The sequence below is a fragment of the Cibotium barometz genome, chromosome 39 (genome assembly GCF_041138505.1).
Source record: "Cibotium barometz isolate CiBa-2024 chromosome 39, ASM4113850v1, whole genome shotgun sequence".
Classification (NCBI taxonomy): domain Eukaryota; kingdom Viridiplantae; phylum Streptophyta; class Polypodiopsida; order Cyatheales; family Cibotiaceae; genus Cibotium; species Cibotium barometz.
In genome coordinates this window covers 49547788-49566577 of record NC_141084.1, presented here as the reverse complement: position 1 = coordinate 49566577, position 18790 = coordinate 49547788, and the positions used below count along the sequence as shown (strand labels likewise).

The 18790-nt window shown below is 41.7% G+C and overlaps 1 protein-coding gene across 1 annotated transcript in view; it reads left to right on the top strand.

Annotated features, from left to right (window-relative positions):
• The first annotated feature begins 17561 nt into the window (after positions 1 to 17561).
• The window catches only part of LOC147616197 (uncharacterized), a 69376-nt gene continuing 68147 nt past the window's right edge, over positions 17562 to 18790 (top strand). The window contains exon 1 of the mRNA XM_086778851.1: positions 17562 to 18010. Coding sequence (XP_086634977.1) covers positions 17857 to 18010 — 154 coding nt within the window. The 5' untranslated portion in view covers positions 17562 to 17856. The remainder of the gene's footprint in view (positions 18011 to 18790) is intronic.

Genomic DNA, 18790 nt, shown 5'->3' with positions numbered 1-18790 from the left:
GCGAGCCACGCCTAGCCCTTGGCAGCATCGGCCAATGCCATGCCAACACTCTCTTGTGTTCAGTGTGGGGTTGATCATTTGATTAAAGACTATCCATATTGCACCAGTGGTTCGACTTCCACTTCTAACCATGCGACTATCAGGACTATAAGTGTGCAGCTTGGGAATATCACGCTGTTAAATGTCTTGACATAAGAGCAAGAAAAACAAGTGGGCAAAAGGGGGAAACCCAGTAGATGTCACAACTTTTAAAACTAGGAGAAGAAGAAGAGTGAAGAAAGCCGGCAAGGCTGATACCATGGTCAAAATTTAGGATGGGTCCGAAGAAGATACCATTAACACTAGATCCACCCAATCAAGGGAAGTAGACAACCAAGTGCCGAAACAGGATGGGCACAACCAAGAAACCACAAGAGAGAGACCAACAACCTCTAAAGGGATTGGGAAATACCCAAATGTTCACGAGGAGATAAGGAAGCTTGAGGAAGCTAAGGCTCTAGTTGAGGAGTGCCAACGAAATCATGAAGCCAGATTAAGGGTAACAAGGCTAGGGATACAGTGTATCCAAGTGTATCTAAAAACAAGCACATAAAGGAAAGGAAATTGGAAGTGCCTACTCCAATTCTAGAAGGATCCAAGGAAGGAACTCATAGTGACCTCATGGCAAGAATGTTTGAGGAAGCAGAGCAAGAATTGTCCATCCCTTCAAGAATATGTGACAAACACATGGAAGGAACCCTCACTTTCCAGGGAGCCTAGAGACATAGGCAGTCTCGCAACCATATTGTCCACCACCACCGTCAAAATGCCGCTTAGACCATTGTTATGCAATACACCGGCATTATGGGTAGAAGGAAGATTAAACCTAATATCCATTGCAGAGGAGACTCAGTCACCTCTAGATGAGAAAAACCTAGTACTTGAAGAGGAAGGAACTCCCAGATTTTTCAAAATACCTATCAATCAACTGGGCCGGTATTATGAGAGTGACGATACAAATGCCACGATCCTAATTCACCATAATAGATATAAAGCATTGGTTATCCTTGAGACGGAGGAGTGGGGGTAAGCATCATTACAAAACGATGTTGGGAAAACTAGGGTAAATCAGAATTGGAAAGAGCAGATCTAATGGTCAAAATGGCAGATGGAACATCTTCAAGACCTATGGGGTTATTGAAAAACGTTAAACTCAAGGTCTTTTTGTTCCACTATAATCATACATTTGTTGTAATGAAATTTATGCGCCAACCAAATTCATATAATATTATCTTGGGTAAACCTTTCATGAGGGAAGCCAACTTGGTGCATGATTGGGCGTTAGATCAAGTGTATGTTCGAAAGGATTCGCAGATTCTAAAGATTGATCTACAAATGTGAAAGGCACATCCAATGGAAGGGCAATTGTTTGGAAATGAATCGGTCACCACCAACGAATGAACCACGTCCCTACAAGTCTGCCAACTAATGGAGGAGAATACACAGGATAAGGAAGAGGCCACAATGTACGCATTGCTTCCACCCCCAGATTTCAATGAAAATTAGATGCATGTGCTTGCTACTACAGATGTGTTGCCTTCCAGAGGAACCCAATATGTGGAATCAGAGGGAACATTCCTACCACCTTTCTACGCATGGTAGATGTGCAACCAAGTGAAGAAGAAACGGAGGATGAAGCATCCAGCATAGACAATTCTGGATCACAAGGCCGCAATCGCACCCAACGCCTCAAGAGATGGTGTAAACAAAAGAGGTATATTGCTTGGTGAAATGCCCTATTACGAAGTAAACTCATGGACACTCAATGGTTCGGATATTTGTAGGTCACTAAGGTGCACGAGGAGTTTTCTAAGAATTGGGGTGAAGAGTTGAGTAATATAACCCTAGAAGGAAAACAAGAAGAGAAGGTGATACCTCAAGAGAAGGTGATACCTCAAGAGCCGAAAGCTCCTAAATTTACGAAGGCAAGACGTAGAACATTAAACAAGGCTCTGGACAAGGCCGAGCATGAGGCTAAAAAGGCGATGGCTCAGACAAAAGATGAGGAGGACGATAGAGTGGACCTACTCTCAGTGCCTGACCATTTTAAAGCATACAAAAGACCAACAACAAAATGGCCTTCAATATGATGTGGGGAACATATGCTTATAAGGTTATACCTTTTAGCTTCACTAATGCCTCAACAACGTTCCAATGATTGATGTGCACATCCTTCAAGGACTACTTGCAAAAGTGGCTGGAGGTATTCATTGATGATCTATGTGCACACTCATGCTGGCTGAACATTTGGGTTGCTTGAGAAAGGTATTTGAGCGATGTCGATTATATCGTATATCTTTAAATCCTTTGAAATGTCAATTCTAGGTTAAACATGGTGTAATCTTAGGACACATTGTGTCTAAAGAATAGTATTTCCCACGGATGAAAGCAAGGTAAAATTGATCTTGGAATACCCCCACCAACCAACTACAACGATGTACAGAGGTTTATGGGCCACGTTGGGTATTATCGTCATTTCATCTTATTTTATGCTGAAATCGCTAGACCATTCTATAGATTACTCATTGTCTTTGAATGGACTGATGACACCAAGAAGCGTATGATAAGTTGAAGAAAGCGCTGGCAAGTGCACCTATTCTTTGGCCACCTAATTGGGATCTTGTATTCCACTGTACACATTGATGTATCAAAGTTTGCAAACAATAATATGTGTATTGGCGCAACATGGGAATTCAAATTGGATTATCCAATTTGCATTGCAAGTCGTCAACTAAACGATGCAAAGATGAATTACACCACTACGGAGCGCGAAGGGTTGGCCATGGTTTATGCTGTAAAGAAATGTCGACACTTGCTAGCCAAGAAGTTTGTATTCTTTGTGGATCATCAGGCCTTATTATATTTGGTGAACAAACCCTGTACCACGAGAAGAATCACACGCTGGTTACTTCTACTCTTGGAATTGGACTTTATGATCACAGTAAGAAAGGGAAAACATGTATTGGCTGACCATATGTCTAGAATTCCAAACAAAGAATCTGCAAACTGGCATTGATGATGACTTCCCTAATGCTTTTCTGCTCAAACTTGATATGGTGCCTGCATGGAGCCAGGAAATTACGGACTATCTAGCTTATGGGTTTCCACAAGATCAACCTTTATAAGATGCGTCGGCTCATCAAGTTGGCCACACCTTATCATTTGATTGTTGGAGAATTATATAAGCTAGGCAAAGATGATATCTTGAGAAGATGTGTGCGAGAAGATGAATTTGTTCTGACATTAGAAGAAGCACACTCAGGAATAACCGGAGAACATTTCGCAGGAGAATCTATAGCTTGCAAAGTGCTTCAATCAGGTCTATGGTGGCCTACGTTATTCAGGGATGCCATAGAGTTTGTGAAAAGATGCAAAGAATGCTAAAGATTCGCTCTTCCACAACAAAAAGACAAGATGCAATTCAACCCTATAATTGTAAGGCAACCCTTTGAAAAATGGAGGATTGATTTTGTTGGACCCATTAGTCCAGCAACCCATACGTCTCACAAGCCCGATATGTGATCGTGGCCACATATTATTTCACAAAGTGGGCAGAGGCAGGGGCTTCTAAATGAGTCGATGCTTGAACCACAGCCAAGTTCTTAGATTTGGTTGCCCACTTGAGTTAGTCCGTGGACCGAGGATCACATTTCATTAATGAGGTAATTGAACACTTACAAGATTCCTTGGAGTACATCGCAAGTCATCAACTTATCACCCACAAGAAAATGGTCAAGTAGAGAGCACTAACAAGATTCTATATGCTATTTTGATGAAAACCTTAGAAGCTAGTCGCACGGATTGGGAACACAAACTGACTGCAACTCTTTGAGCTTATCGTACATCGTATAAGGTAGCGACAGGGTATACTCCCTTGTGCCTAACTTATGGTGTGAATGCGATGATGCCAATGGAGTTTTTAGTTCCAAGCCTGTGAATTATAGTACAGGAAAGGCTTACTGAAAAGGCACTAGCCAAAAGATTGGCTAATTTGGAAAAACTTGATGAAACCAGGCTAAGTACATCACATGGGCTTATGGTTGAGAAATTTCGAAGAAAACGTTGGTTTGACCATAACCTAAAACACAAGAAACTAAAAATAGGAGACCTCATCCTCCTCTATGGTGTTGGGAGCACCAAGAAAAAGAAAATCAAGAACAAAGGGTTAGAACCTTTCAAAGTGTCTGAGATCACCCCTCAAGGGTCGGTCCGAATTGAAACCATTGAGGGAGTAGAAATGGAAGGATACATTAATGAGAACAAAGTCAAAAAGTATTACGGACCCCTGACCCAAGAAATGCTTGCACAAGAGTATCTTCTGAAACAAGAAAAGGAGTTAGCCAAAGAAAAAATCCGACAAGCTCTAGAAGAAACCAAGGCAAAGTAGAGACTCTAGGGAAAATTGCTACATGTGAACATGGCTTCACTCACCTTGCTTGATGAGGAAGACCTGGACATTGAGCCTGCACATCTCAATGTAAGAGTTTCTACGAAAGAGATCCATACCAAAAGCATTGCATTGATTGATATGGGATCGAGTCATAATTTGATCTCCTATGAAACATGGGTGGCTCTAGGCAAACCTCACCTTGAGGCATCTAATGCACGAGTTCGTAGTGTGCATTTGTCAACCACAAAAACTGTAGGATTTTTTAGTGTTAATATTTCTATCAGAAATAATCCCTTGGTTAGAAAGGTATTTGTCATGCCTGTAGGTTCCATGGAGGAAGAGATGATTCTGGGGAGATCTTGGATATGTGCCAGTAATTGTCATATCCAATGGGACGAATGGGCAGCGCAACTCAATGATGGCAAAGACACCATCACTGGGCAATTATGGAGTCCATGTAATAAAGGAAAACAGGCAATGACATGTGACATGGAGCTGCTAGTACCAAGGAAAGCAGAGGCCACAACAAACAAAGCATCCACCTCACAAACTCATCTCCATATAAGAAAACCACAAGTAAAGCAGCAAAAGTACCCAATACGTTCAACAATGGAACATCACTAACCCTTCTTCTCCACTAATAATCATGACATACCAAACCCTGCACTCTCATGAATTAACAATCTATTATTTCACAACTTAAGCACTTCACATGATAAGCCTTTCATGTGTTAAAACTCACCGCTTAAGCACTTTACGAGTTAAGCCCCTCACGAATTAACAGTTTGCTATTTCATGGCTTAAGCACTTCACATGCTAAGCCTTTCATGTGTTAACAGCTCACGGCTTAAGCACTTCATGTGTCAAGCCTCTCACGAATTAACAGTCTACTATTTCACGGTTTAAGCACTTCATGTGCTAAACCTTTCACGGAGTAAGCACTTCACGTCTTAACCATTCCACACACTGTTATCTCAAGACCTACACTTTCACGTATTAAAGCTCATACCCACACATATATGTTATTGCTCACTCCACTAACCCTCTTTACACCAGCATCCAACACACCCACACACACACACCCACACACACACACACATACCCACTTCGCAAAAAAAAAAGGACTATGGTCTCCTACCAGTCATTACGATTGATGCTTTTTTCAATGTTCCAGATGGCTTCCTCTACTACATGAGACCTTGAGGTAGAATAAAATCCGGCAATAACTCAAGCCAGTACAATAGGGTCACCAGTGGACAAAAGGAAGAGAGAACCCTGTGGCACTAAACTCAGCTATCTTGGGCCATATGCACAATAGTTTCAGGGCTCTATAATCAGCATAGATATACACATAGCTCATGGAAAGATTTTGCTCAAATACCACAACCCATAATGTTTACAAATATTGCAGGATGTTGAAGTCAAAGACAAGCTAGAAAAGGTGGGCCTAGGACAAATGGTGGAGATCCTCCCCCGCACCATCAACACAAGCTTATGTGTGGAGACTTGAAGACTTATGATAAATCCACCAAGAGGGGTACAGTAGCAAAGGTAGATGGTACAACTAAGCAGGTACTCATCACATAAGAACTGACATGCTGAAGCAGGTTTCTTATAACTGCAATGGGGTGGAATATGATAACATCAAGAATGAGGTGGACGAAAAGGCTTGCACAGCCATGTCTATTATCATGTAGGTTAAACCCATGGATAGGTACAATAGGGTCCCCCTAAACCGACTTGCCAAGGTTCATGAAGAAAAAGAAGAAGATTGGGCATGGTATATTCATCGGGAGATGGAGGATTATCTGAAGTCACACTAGTCCAAGGTGTGTAACCCTTACCTCCTTACGAGAGTGCTCAGCCATGCAGCTAACTTTCCACTTCCAGAAGGCACATAGGAAGTATAGGTACCCCAAGCTGCAGCACCCTTGGAACCATCTACAAACATTCATGTCGAGCTGCAACAAGGACAAGCAGTCTTGAAAGAAACAAAAGAGTTGTTACAAGAATTGAATAAGGGTAAGAGGACCAAAAAAGACAAAAATATGAGGGGGATCCTCCAACAAGTTGAGGCAAAATCCTAGTGCTTGGATGCCAAAGTGTCAGAAGAGATAGCATCATTGAAGCAAGCGGCGCTGGAACAGAAAGAAACACAGGGCATTGAAGGGATGGCAGCAAGCATAGCTCCTGTAATGCCTCTTCACCCACCTCCCTCAAGCCCTATTCCAATGGTATTCCCTAACCTCTCACCACTCCGGGATCCTGACCTTTCTGATCAGCTACCTTCGGCAGAGATAGGTGCAGGATAAGCCCCAGAACAACAAGTGTCCCAGACGGATGTGGATATGAGATATGAAGAAGCCACAACAGCAAAACCAGCTGCCATTGGAGAAGGTGACAATACTGACAAGAGAAAGCGAGCAAAAGAACCTACAAGCCCAGTAAGAAGAGTAGAATAGAAGATACGAGCACTATCAAAGAAGGTTCCTTCCTGCATAACTTGGAAGCAGATACATTTTTACAGGAAACCACGGAGGGCTTTGAAAGTCTGCTGCATCTCCAATTTCAAGAAACAAAGAACTCAGCGTGGTGATGCCACCTACTTACCACTCACATGCTTCATGATAGGAATACTATCTTATGGAGGCAGTTATAGGAAATGATTGGACAAATGTAAGCCATTAAGGAGTAAATGATTGGACAAATGTAAGCCATTGAGGAGTAAATGGCTGTAGCCGATGCAACACATAAGGAGGCTATATTTAAGAGCTTAAAAGTAGCACAAGAATAGGAAAACATGTTCCAGACTTTAGAAGAACACAATAGAGTGTTAAGCAAAACAATTGTTCAGAAGATCAAAGAAAACACAGAGCTCCAACAAGCAATGGTCGACCAAGCCAAAGAACAACTTCAAACAGAAGTAGCACAAGCAAGAGAGAAATAAGCCCAACTTACAAAGCAGCTTCAGGATCCCCAGAACATGTTCACATCCAAGGAAGATGGATTTAAAGAGCAAATTACTAAGTTAAAGAGCAAATTACTAAGTTAAAAGAAGCCATTATTATAACACAACAAAAGGTGGTCAGTCTTCAAACTGAAAGAGAGCAGCTAAACAGAGCATAGGTTGACAAATTAAAAGCTTTAAATGAGGTAATCCAAGCAAAGAAGGAGGAAATTGATCATATGTTCACTAGCCACCAGCAAAAGTACTAGAACACGTAAATCAGTAGAAGCAGCTGCCAAAGGCTAAAACAGATTGAAGATGCTCAGCTAGAGATCACAACGGCGAGAAGGGACCAAGAAGAAGCCACAAAAAGATACAATGACACCGCTAGAGAAGTCTGAGAAGCCACCATCTCCAACCTCCTTTCCACAAAAGACTCAAGGATCCAAGAATTGGAGCGCCAGTTAGCCATGCAATAAAGGACTCAAAGGAGAGAAGCCCCTGATGAATTATAGTTCCTCATTGAACGAGCCTTGGAAATAGGTTCGTTGCCCCTAACTCCTTGGGCCCCTCCTCAAACACTAACATTGTTTTTATCTACACTAACACTCTCTCTCCTTCAATATGAGATTAACCTAATAGAAGACCTTAACCTAGGAGATCTTACACTCATCCATAAAAATACGGAAAGAGATGCTAACTTCACCATTATCGTGGGAATTCTTTGGGGGGACGTAGTACTAATTGACCCCGCTAACATCTTTTTCTATCCCTTACATCCCATAGTGCTCAACCTTTGTAGTTGGTGTCATGTGTTATAATAATCAGACATCTTGGATAATAGTGTCGATAAACTCGACCTGTTTATGCTAGATGATATTCCACATAGACCAACTATGAGGTTGTTGCACGAAGTTATCAATGGATTATCAGCCATGGGTGGATAGAAGTATATAATACACATCAGCATTTGAATCTTTCTAAATCTACTTTATATCATCCTTTTGGTATTATTAAGCTTTATCAAAATACCCATAAACATCTGGAGTCTATGCTTACCAATGTAGTCTATAATTTTGATAAACAACATATTGAATATCCTGATATAACCCCCGAGGATATATATAAAAGAACTCTAGGAATTTATGAAGACTAACAAGCCAAATCACCCACTCCCAAGTTCAAGAGACGGTCGCGAAGACACACAAGGTTCATCAATCTCACCTACTTATCCCATGTTCTCTTTAATAACCATTAAATTACTAAACCCCTTTCCAAATGTAGCTCCTGCTAACCAATCTGAGGTAGAATGCACCTTCTCTCGATTACCTTCTCTTCCTATTGATATTCCCACCAACCCTCTAGACCCCAAGGAGATTCCGGCACCAAACCTGTCTCTAACACGATCGCTTGATGAGGTACGCAATATCGAACCTCAAGATCAAATTGAAGATTTCGCTGATACAACTCTCCTTGAGTTCTTAACAGATGCTGCCAAATCACCCACTCCCAAGTTCAAGAGAGGGTCGCGAAGAGACACAAGGTTCATCAATCTCACCTACTTATCTCATGTTCTCTTCAATAACCATTAAATTACCAAACCCCTTTCTGAATGTAGCTCCTGCGAAAACCAATCCGAGGCAAAATGGACTTTCTCTCGATTACGTTCTCTTCCTATTGATATTCCCACTAACCCTCTAGACCTCAAGGAGATTCCGACACCAAACTTGTCTCTAACACGACCGCTTGATGAGGTACGCAATATCGAACCTCAAGATCAAATTGAAGATTTTGCTGATACAACTCTCCTTGAGGTCTTAACAGATGCTGAATATGAAGTATTTATCAGAAGAGGAAATCCACTCCTAAAGCCGAAGCTCATGTTTAAGGTGTTATGCAAATCCCACCTTTTGAACCCACAAGAAGGATCATGTCGACGGTTACTCTGCAGTGGATTCAAGAAGGCAGCCTTATGTACCTCATCCTCTGCATGCCCCAATGCCCCAATGCTAGATTTAACAGAGCTACTACCAATCGCAGGAGAAGGTGGCACAAGGCAAATCCAATTTATACAAGGGGGGGTTACACGGCCATCACAACATATCATACCTATCCCTGAATCTAGGATTTTAGTATACAACTAGAGTGGTGTAAGGAGTATCTCACGATTCCTGAGTATAGTCATTAGTACGAGTGCTCTCGGCCAACCCAAAGGGTTGATCTGCTCTACATTCCTACCAAGCGGAGGTCACGCCACTACAATTCCATGATGCTAAGCGAAGGGATTCTCATGTTTGCTATAATTTTACGCAGTTTTCGCCATCAGCATTTCCAGATATTGCAAGTCAAAGGGTAAATTCTCACCTGGATATGAGCTTGAAACCATATTCCTGATCCAGCTATCGTGGTAGCAGTCATGTTTTTAAACTTGATCGTTGTCCTTATCGTTGTCCTTATCAATCAACCAAGGGAGCGGTATGATGGATTTGAAGTCTTCGACATGAACACAGGGCCAAATGAAAGAGGCATGATGCTGTACTATCATCGCCTAAGGTGTCTTCCCGGCTACATGCACATCACATTTGAAGATATGGTTGACATCGAGTTTTGGACATCCCACTCACCATTCCAAAGAACCCTGAAAAAAGCTTTAATCACATTGGAACTTCTACAGACATGAGTTCAGTGACTAGGTCTTTCGATATCGATAAAAGGTTTTGAGGACAAAACTTCTACAGACATGAGTTCAGTGACTAGGTCTTTCGATATCGATAAAAGGTTTTGAGGACATAACCTACATCAGGTAGAGGGAGATGTTAATCCCATTTTGGATTAACAAAGATGCTCCTCCAATTGAGGACATTAATAAGTGTCATGAAAAGGCACTATAAAAGTTGTATTGAGAATCTTGCCACCCAAGGCTTTAGTTAGTAAGTTTTGGGCACCCAAGTGTGATAAGGGCTAGTTAGTTAGTAAGTTTTGGGCACCCAAGTGTGATAAGGGCCAGTTGTATATAAGGCAATTCTCATAATGAAATGACATAATCTCCCTTTGTGCTATGAGAACTCTTGTACTTTGTCGAGAGAGAGAGAGAGAGAGATAGAGAGAGAGAGAGAGAGAGAGAGAGAGAGAGATAGAGAGAGAGTGCTCTAGTACATGTGCCTCTTTCATGCATGTGTGTGTGTGTGTGTGTGTGAGAGAGAGAGAGAGAGAGAGAGAGTGCTCTAGTACATGTGCCTCTTTCATGCATGCATGTGTGTGAGAGAGTGAAAGGTTGGTTGCCTTGCATTCGTGGTGTGAGAGACTTCGCGGGGCGGTGACAGTGTGGAGGAGGTGTTCGGAGGAGTGGAGGGGAGCCTCAAGGGACACAAGCTCGAAGCATTGGTAAGTACCCAATTATTGTTGAGTCTATTGCTTCTCCCATTGACGGTTGTGTGTTCCTTCCTTCTTAGGAGATGCAGTAGCTCATAACAACACGAACAATTGTATGTTGTTATGTCATGTGTAAGATCAAAGTGTGTGTAAAAGATACTATGGACCATGAAAGCAGCAATGAAGGTACAAACAAAGTCTACACAGCAATGTTGTCTTCAAAGAGGTATTACAAATGGCATCTAGAAGAATGTAAATGTAATCTATGCCCAAAAGGTATAGAGTGAGCTATTGATACAAGAGCCTAAAAAATGTAGAGACTACATTCATAGATATCTATGTATCAATCAAGTAAGCATTTGGAAGGATAATGTTTGCAAAGATGTGACATATGCAATCTATGTTGTCTTTCAGTAAGTGGCATGTTTTCAAGTTGATTGATGTTTCTTTTAGAATGATAATTATTTTATTGTGATGCGAAGACATGAAGTTAAATAGGAGTTGGATGGCAAAATTCCTTCAATTTATCTCCCACATTGGCATTACCATGGCTGGTAATATTGAATTGATATATATAAATATACTTAAATTGTGTGGAATAAATGGTTGACATTGAGGTAAAGCCACCATGCAGATCCACAAGTATGGAGTGCCCCATCTATTGCTCAAAGGGTGGTTCAAATTCTTGAGATGGCTGTAGGGGCACGGTGAGTTCTTCTTTGTTTTTATAACATTTGGATAAGCAAATGTTTTGGTTTTGACTTGCTTTCATTTATAGTGGCATTATTAATTTTTCTTACTTGGTTCGAAATACTTAACATCCATATATATTATATATAGAGAGAGAGAGAAATCAAAATCTTACGTAAATGATTAGTGAAGTGTAGTGCCATTTTTGATATCACGGGCAATATTACTTAGGATAGTTGTGGCAAGGAGATCATTTTCATTTATTTATGACGATGGACAAGTAACAACATCTCTAATGATCGAACTATTAGAGTGCACATGTGTATTACGGTATAAAAATTTACTTTTTATGTAGTTTTTGCGTTTAATTGTAAATATAAATTATTATTTATATATATATTTTTGAAACAGGGAATAACTTTATTTTTTGGATTCTAGATTATTGCTAGGTTTGTATGGTCCAAACACTTACAACGAGAGCTTTGGGCTCCTTGGAATTTACAATCTAAGATTGCGAAAGATAAAGACCAGCTTCATGTACATGTAATGTTTGTAGACTATGAAAAGCCTAATAAGTTAGATTTTTTGTGCATAGGCACTGGACATTACATAAGTTTTTAATTTGCTATTTACAAGCTTATTCAAACGCCATTCATCTCAAATATTGATCCACCGAATGAGTATTGTAAGGTTTTATCTTTCAGCTTTTTTTTCTTTAAAATTACATCTTGCAATAGTTAACATTATTATCTTATATATATTTTTTGGACAAATGGAGGCGAGGAGTATGGGCTTCCAAGGAGAGATAATCCAATCACTCGAAGATTGTTTTAATGGTTTACTCATGTGTGTTAAGATTATCACCACTGCACTGGGTTGGAATACTAGATGTATATGTATGTCAAGTCTAGTGCTTATTCAAAGAAAAGTAAGTGCTTTTGGAGCTTTGATATGTATGGCAAGCATGGTGTGTTCATATATATATATATATATATATATATATAGTTGTAAAGTTGAGGACCATGAGACCCAAAATGGGCTTCAAATATAAGGCCTTTTTCTCCACTTCCCATGAGGAGGAGTCTGTGTTTTTATGCATGCAAGAATACTCTTGCCCGTCAGAGACCTCTTACACGTCGGAGACGGGTCATGCCACTAGTATTGTGAACACTAGTTACACCAACCAAACCTAGGAGTAAAGTCAAACGTCAACTATTTGCTAGCAGCCCTATCTTAGATTTTTCAATCTAAGGTGGATCAAAGACTAAGGGTAGCATGATTTACATAATGGCCACTCAATCAAAGTGAGATTAATACTAGAGAATGAAGCGGGTGGCCTTTTGGGACACCATCAAAAACCTCCTCCCCCAAAAATATCATTGGATAGTTGGAGGGGATTTCAACATGGTTAAGGAGCCCTCTAACAAAAATGGTGGCCCATGAGGGTTCCTTGGACAGAGCCTCATGTGAAAGATTCTATGGCAGCAGGGATTGTTGGATAGAGCTTGACTTCCAAAGGAGGCCAAACAAGCCTAACTCTTTATCTTACTCTTGGCATAATTGCAGAAGCAAGGTGGGATGTATCTTGGCATGATTGGATAGGTTTTATGTGGATGATTGGAGCCTCGATAGGGAGGCACCATTGCTATCCTGCCTGGCACCACCAAGTTAGATCCTTACCCGATTGTTTTGTGCCTTAGGGATATGGGGAATCAAATGGCATCCCCCCATGTCCGTATCCTTGATTCTCTCTATTTGTATATGTAGAGATTTCACACAAGGTCATATAAATTTGGAGGTCATGTGACGATCTTGACCTTGACAGAGAGTTGCTTTGTTGGCCCTAGAGAGGACCAGCCATTATTATCATTGTGTTGCTTTGGCCAAGAAACATGAAGCCTTGGACAAGGAGAGGCCTATTAGGTGCATGATTGTTTTAGAGGGAACACAAGAATTATCCATAATCTCCTTGGATCCCATACATATTGTCTACTATCACAACAGAGCTACAGATAACCATGGATAGGCGGGCTGAATGTTTGTTTCATGTTAACGAGGCCTTTTGGGCATAGATGGGTGGTAGATGCAACAAACGCTTCTTCTCAGCACATGGACCTACCCGTAGTAGGGAATGTATGAGATACTTGCGGGACTCGTAGGGAGAGATTCAAATTGAGCCAAATAAGGTGGGGAGTATTACATCAAATTTTTATCAAGTATTGTTTTTTGCAAGGCCCCCCTCTTCGTAGAGAGATATTGCGTAGCAAAAGTTTGGAAGTGCATATCCATACAATATATGTCTCTTATTGGATGCTGCTTTCTCAAAAGATGAGCTGAAACATGCATTGTAGGGTCTTTCAAATGGAAAATGCCAAGGGGATGATGATGGTCTCTCTCCATCCTTTTTTATTTAGCTTTGGGACCATATTGAGATTGAGATCACTATTGCTTTACAGAGCAATGTGGCATACAGGTATGATGCCCCCCTTTCTCACGGATGGTCTTATCACCTTATCTCAAAAGGTGGGGGACCAACATCCAAGCAGCGGGGTCCATCACTTTACTTGGATTTGTATATAAAATCTTAGTGGATGGTCTTATCATCTTATCTCAAAAGATGGGGGACCAAGTAGCGGGGTCCATCAATGTACTTGGATCAGCATATAAAATCTTGTGAAGGCATTGAGTATGAGGCTACAACCTATTCTTCAAAGGGTTACTCTTGACACACAAAAAATGGGTTTCTCCAAGAAGGATTATCCACCTTATCCCAAAAGGTGGGGATAAGAACAACATCAAGCATTGGAGGCCCATTTACTTGAGTATATTAGCTAAGGTATTGAGTATGAGGCTACAACCTGTTCTTCAAAGGATATTCACACGACACACAAAAATGAGATTCTCCAAGGAAGGATTATATTTGATAACATCTTCTCATTTTGGGAAGCTGTGGAGTGTGCTAAATCTAGCCGACAACCCCTTGCCATCCTCAAGTTGGACTTTGAAAAAGCATATGATACGAGTGGATTAAGACTTCTTGGAAGGCACGATGGCATGCATGGGGTTTCCCCAGGACTAGATAAGACGGGTTTGATGGTTGTATAGGGAGGCCCATAGCATAATTTTGGTACATAGGGACGTTTCATATTTCCCGCTCAATGTAGCAGGGATGCTCCCTAGCTCCCTTACTATACTTGATAGTAGCCAAGGCTATGAGCAAGTTTATCTAGGCTACCCCAAGAGTCTCGATGGCCTCTTCGCATAGAGGAAGATTTATTAGACTTGGAGCTGGAAAATGATACTACAATGCTTTTGGAGGCCTTAGATGTATGTCTTTGTGCCTTTCGGACAGCCTGGGAGGTTTTTTGTTTGGTAGCATGAACCACCATTAATTGGCACAAGTCTGTGGAATTTCAGATCAATGATTCTCTACACACAGATTGGGGTTCAGATGTGGGTTTCACTTGGATTGAGAGTTGATACACTGACAGATGCTTGGGCTCCCAAGTTGGCATTGACATCCAACACAACACTTTGTGCTTATGCTCATGAGCATTAAAAGCAAACTTTAGCATTGGAGTAGCAAGAAGCTTGATTTGGCATCTCGAGCCTTGGTGGTTAACCAAGTGCTACTCACCACTGCTTGGTTTATCACTTCTTGTTGGGTTCTTTGTAGGGAATGCATTAGCCAATTACGTCATCTCATTCAGAACTTACTTTGGTCAGGTTTAGATGGTACTGTACACACCAGGGCCATAGTTGCTTGGGAAACCACTATCCTACACAAGCAAGAGAGGGGATGGAACATCATAGACTCAGAGGTGCAGTGGAAGGCATTGCTTTGTAAGATGATTGTAGAGGATTTCTTCTTGGCATTGAGCCATTGAAATAATTTCTCATTTAGTAGGTTACAAGGTGTACTCCAGTTAGGGGAGGTGACTGGATATACAACTTTGGTTTTTTATCTTCTCAAAGGCAGAGCATCGACCCCCATCCTCCCCCTTGGTTAGATCCCTTCTTCGGGCTTGGCATTGCATGAGGAGGTTCTTGGTCCACATACCTCCGTGGTTAGCCGAGGAGGCTAATAGGCAACCCATTATGTGGAATGACTTGATCTTGGATGAGTATGGTATACCTCTTGGGGTAGCTACACATATTTATTGAGCTGGCTGGGAGACTCTCTTCCCCACAGTGCTGGATTGGAAGATGCTTCGAAGCCTTACAGAGGATCAGAGAGGGGTGCTTACATAACATTAAGGGGCACTAGTCAGAGGTTGTGTAGATTGATGCTACCATACCCAGCCACCACTGAATCATAGAGACATTCTTGGAAGGGCCTCATCACTAGTGGTTTGGAGTTTTCTTTGGGACATGTGTACCTCTTTAGGTTATGGGCTTCCGCACTATTCACCAGTCTTTTCCTCTATACAAGATGGCTGGTTTTTGGAGAGATGCGATGTGCAGGATTTCACTAAGGGCCCAATGATGCGTCCTATGAGAGTTGGCAGAGTAGGGAATTTCTTTTATATTGATCCTGCCCCATAGATAATCACATATACTTGGAGCCTTTGGTTGTATGGTGATTGCCCTATTAGCATTGGGACCTCGGTGAATGGGTGTGTAGGGATGCTATCAACCCAATGAAAAGTAGAGAAACACATTCAGAGTGTCCCTACTCTTAGACCTCATTGGGAGGCTTATGGTATCACGCCTGACATTTCGAGGTGGTCGTGGCACTTTTATAGGGACACATATATCCTCCTTTATTTGGCTTTCTCTTCTTGGTGTTCTTACAAGAGGACACATATATCCTCCTTTATTTAGCTTTCTCTTCTTGGTGTTCTTGCCACCAACCAGCTTTTCTTCTTGCTATCTTTCAAGTGTTGTCATGTTTGCGATATACATGGCGTAATGCCTCCACCCTTTCAACTCTGTGTGATATACGTGGTGTAATGCCTTCTCTCTTTCATCAACTCTCAAGAAAATTGCACACTATCTTGTTCAACAGAATATGCTATGGTTTCCCTCTATCTTGTTCTTCTATTTCATGTGTTAAAGCACTTTGCAAAAGCTGACGTGGCCGTACATGTGCACATAGTCAAAATCCTAAAACATTAAACATTTAACTTGTACTTGTATGTTGAAGATGTTGCTCCTCTTTGATAAGGTGCTCCATAAAGAAATCTTGTGCAGAAGAAAGCCCCCAAGTTAACATGATACATGTCATGTAAATAATGACATGTCATGTCATTATGCATGTCATGCAACATGAATAACACATGACACATGATAAGCACTATGAACTTTAACCCATAAGGGGTTGTTCATGGATTTATATTTCTTTGTGAGTGTGAGTCAGATTTGGTGTGCTTTCTCTCATTCGTTTGTTATATATATCCAGTCCATAACCTATGACTATCGGTTTGTTGTTGGTGTTAGCACAGTATGCCTGAGATGTGTAGGAGCTTCAAAGATCGTTTACCATTGCTTATGGGAGTGTTGGATTGATTTGGACTCCGATAGCACATCTCCTTGGAAGGATGCTTACATTTCTTTTGATGCTATCATTTGGCTGACATAGTCAGGCCCACACCTCATGTACAAGGGAACGCCATGCATTTGGTCATTATGATCAGTCAGGGAGCTCTGCAGTGTTGTCTACATGAAATGCTGAAGTTAGGATACGTCTCCCCAACACAGAGGTCGACAGTACTACAGCCTGTCACATTTGGAACACTAGATGCACTGAGGCTATTGAGGGCAATTTGGTTTATGAGTCACAGTATATTTGCCGGATTTGGAGTGATATCATTCACACTCTCATAGCCACTTGGACCAGAATCCACCAGCCATGTTCAAAGGCTTCGGAGGAGAAAGTGTGGCCAATTTATGAGAGAGGGGATTATGGCATCTTTTTCACCCCACTTAGATGGTTCCTTGTTCAGCACAACGTACCAGACTGGTTGAGATTTCCACCTTGTTTGGTTTGAGATCTCCCTCTTGTATATTTTTTCATACTTAATAGAAGTCCCTTTTTCTGAAAAAAAGAATCATTAAAAAAAAACAGGATAAGGCGACTTCATGAGAGTGGTTCGTGAAGGGCAAAGTAAAGAATGTTCAATGGACCCAAAATCAACACCGACAAGCATGACTCATCATTCACCCACTTTTGCCCAGCCGCCCTCTTATCTTTTCTTTGAAGGTTCAAGGGACTCTGCTACTAGCACTGGCTTCTTCGCCGGTGGAGTCTCCTCTAGTCTCTCTCTCTCTCTCGCTCTCGCTCTCGCTCGGGACTCTACCACTAGCATTGAATTGCATGCTTTCCGATATGGGCTCGTCATCGTCGTTGTCATCATCATCAATTCTCTGAAGGGACTCCGCAGTCTCCGCTCAGAATGAGCTATTAGCACGGGCTTCCATGCTTCCCGACATGGGAAGCCATCTCACCATGCCGCCATCATCATCATCATCATCATCATCATCTTCTGCGGCTCTTCTTCTTATATCGGTGCTCATCGCATGCAGTAGCTTTCGACCAACACACTCTGAAGCCATCACGGACCCGGTCGATCGTAAGCTGCTTACCATACATTATTTCTTTGTTGGTTGAGAATTCGATGTGCTTTATCGGCCTTTGAGCGGGTCTCCTCCACCTTTCTACTGATCCTCCTCCGTTTATGTCCATTCAAACAAGTACACCTAAGCTTACAATCAATATCTTACAATATTAAATGCTCTAAGTAGTTCCTCAGTCCTTCACATATAAAACTGCAATAGAACGATACACGAGCTCTCAATAAGCTAACTGGAGGACAGAATGGGTGGACCGTGGAAGGGCACCATTCTGCTAGTTGGGTGAACTGCGGCGACAGGAGCCCAACTGTAGAATGGGTCCCCAACACCATTATGTGCTGTCATGGGCTTTGGGAGTCGACATTCCATGTTGGAATGCTACTTGCTTTTTTCACATCAGCCGGCAGGGAATTTGCTGCACGTTTAGATGGTGAGTTTCACTTGCATGCTGCTGTCCACAGGCTGTTAGAAGGGCAGAGAGAAGGACCTGCAGCCAGTCTTTGCATTTGTCCAGCAGGATCTTGTGCAACTAGGGCTGAGATCAGAGTGTTGATACTTAAACTGCATATAAATACAAGTTTAGCGTAGGAATATTTGTGTATGATTGTGTGCTTGTTAGACTTCTGCTGCATTGAGAATCTCTGTTCACACTTCGTACGCACTCTGCAGTTGCTATCAGAGCCTATGATATCTGCAATTTTTGTTCCAGCATCTTGCATGTGTTGTGTGCCTAATAAGGGAGGAGCCCATAGAATGAGGAGAGCATAATTAGGGTTTGG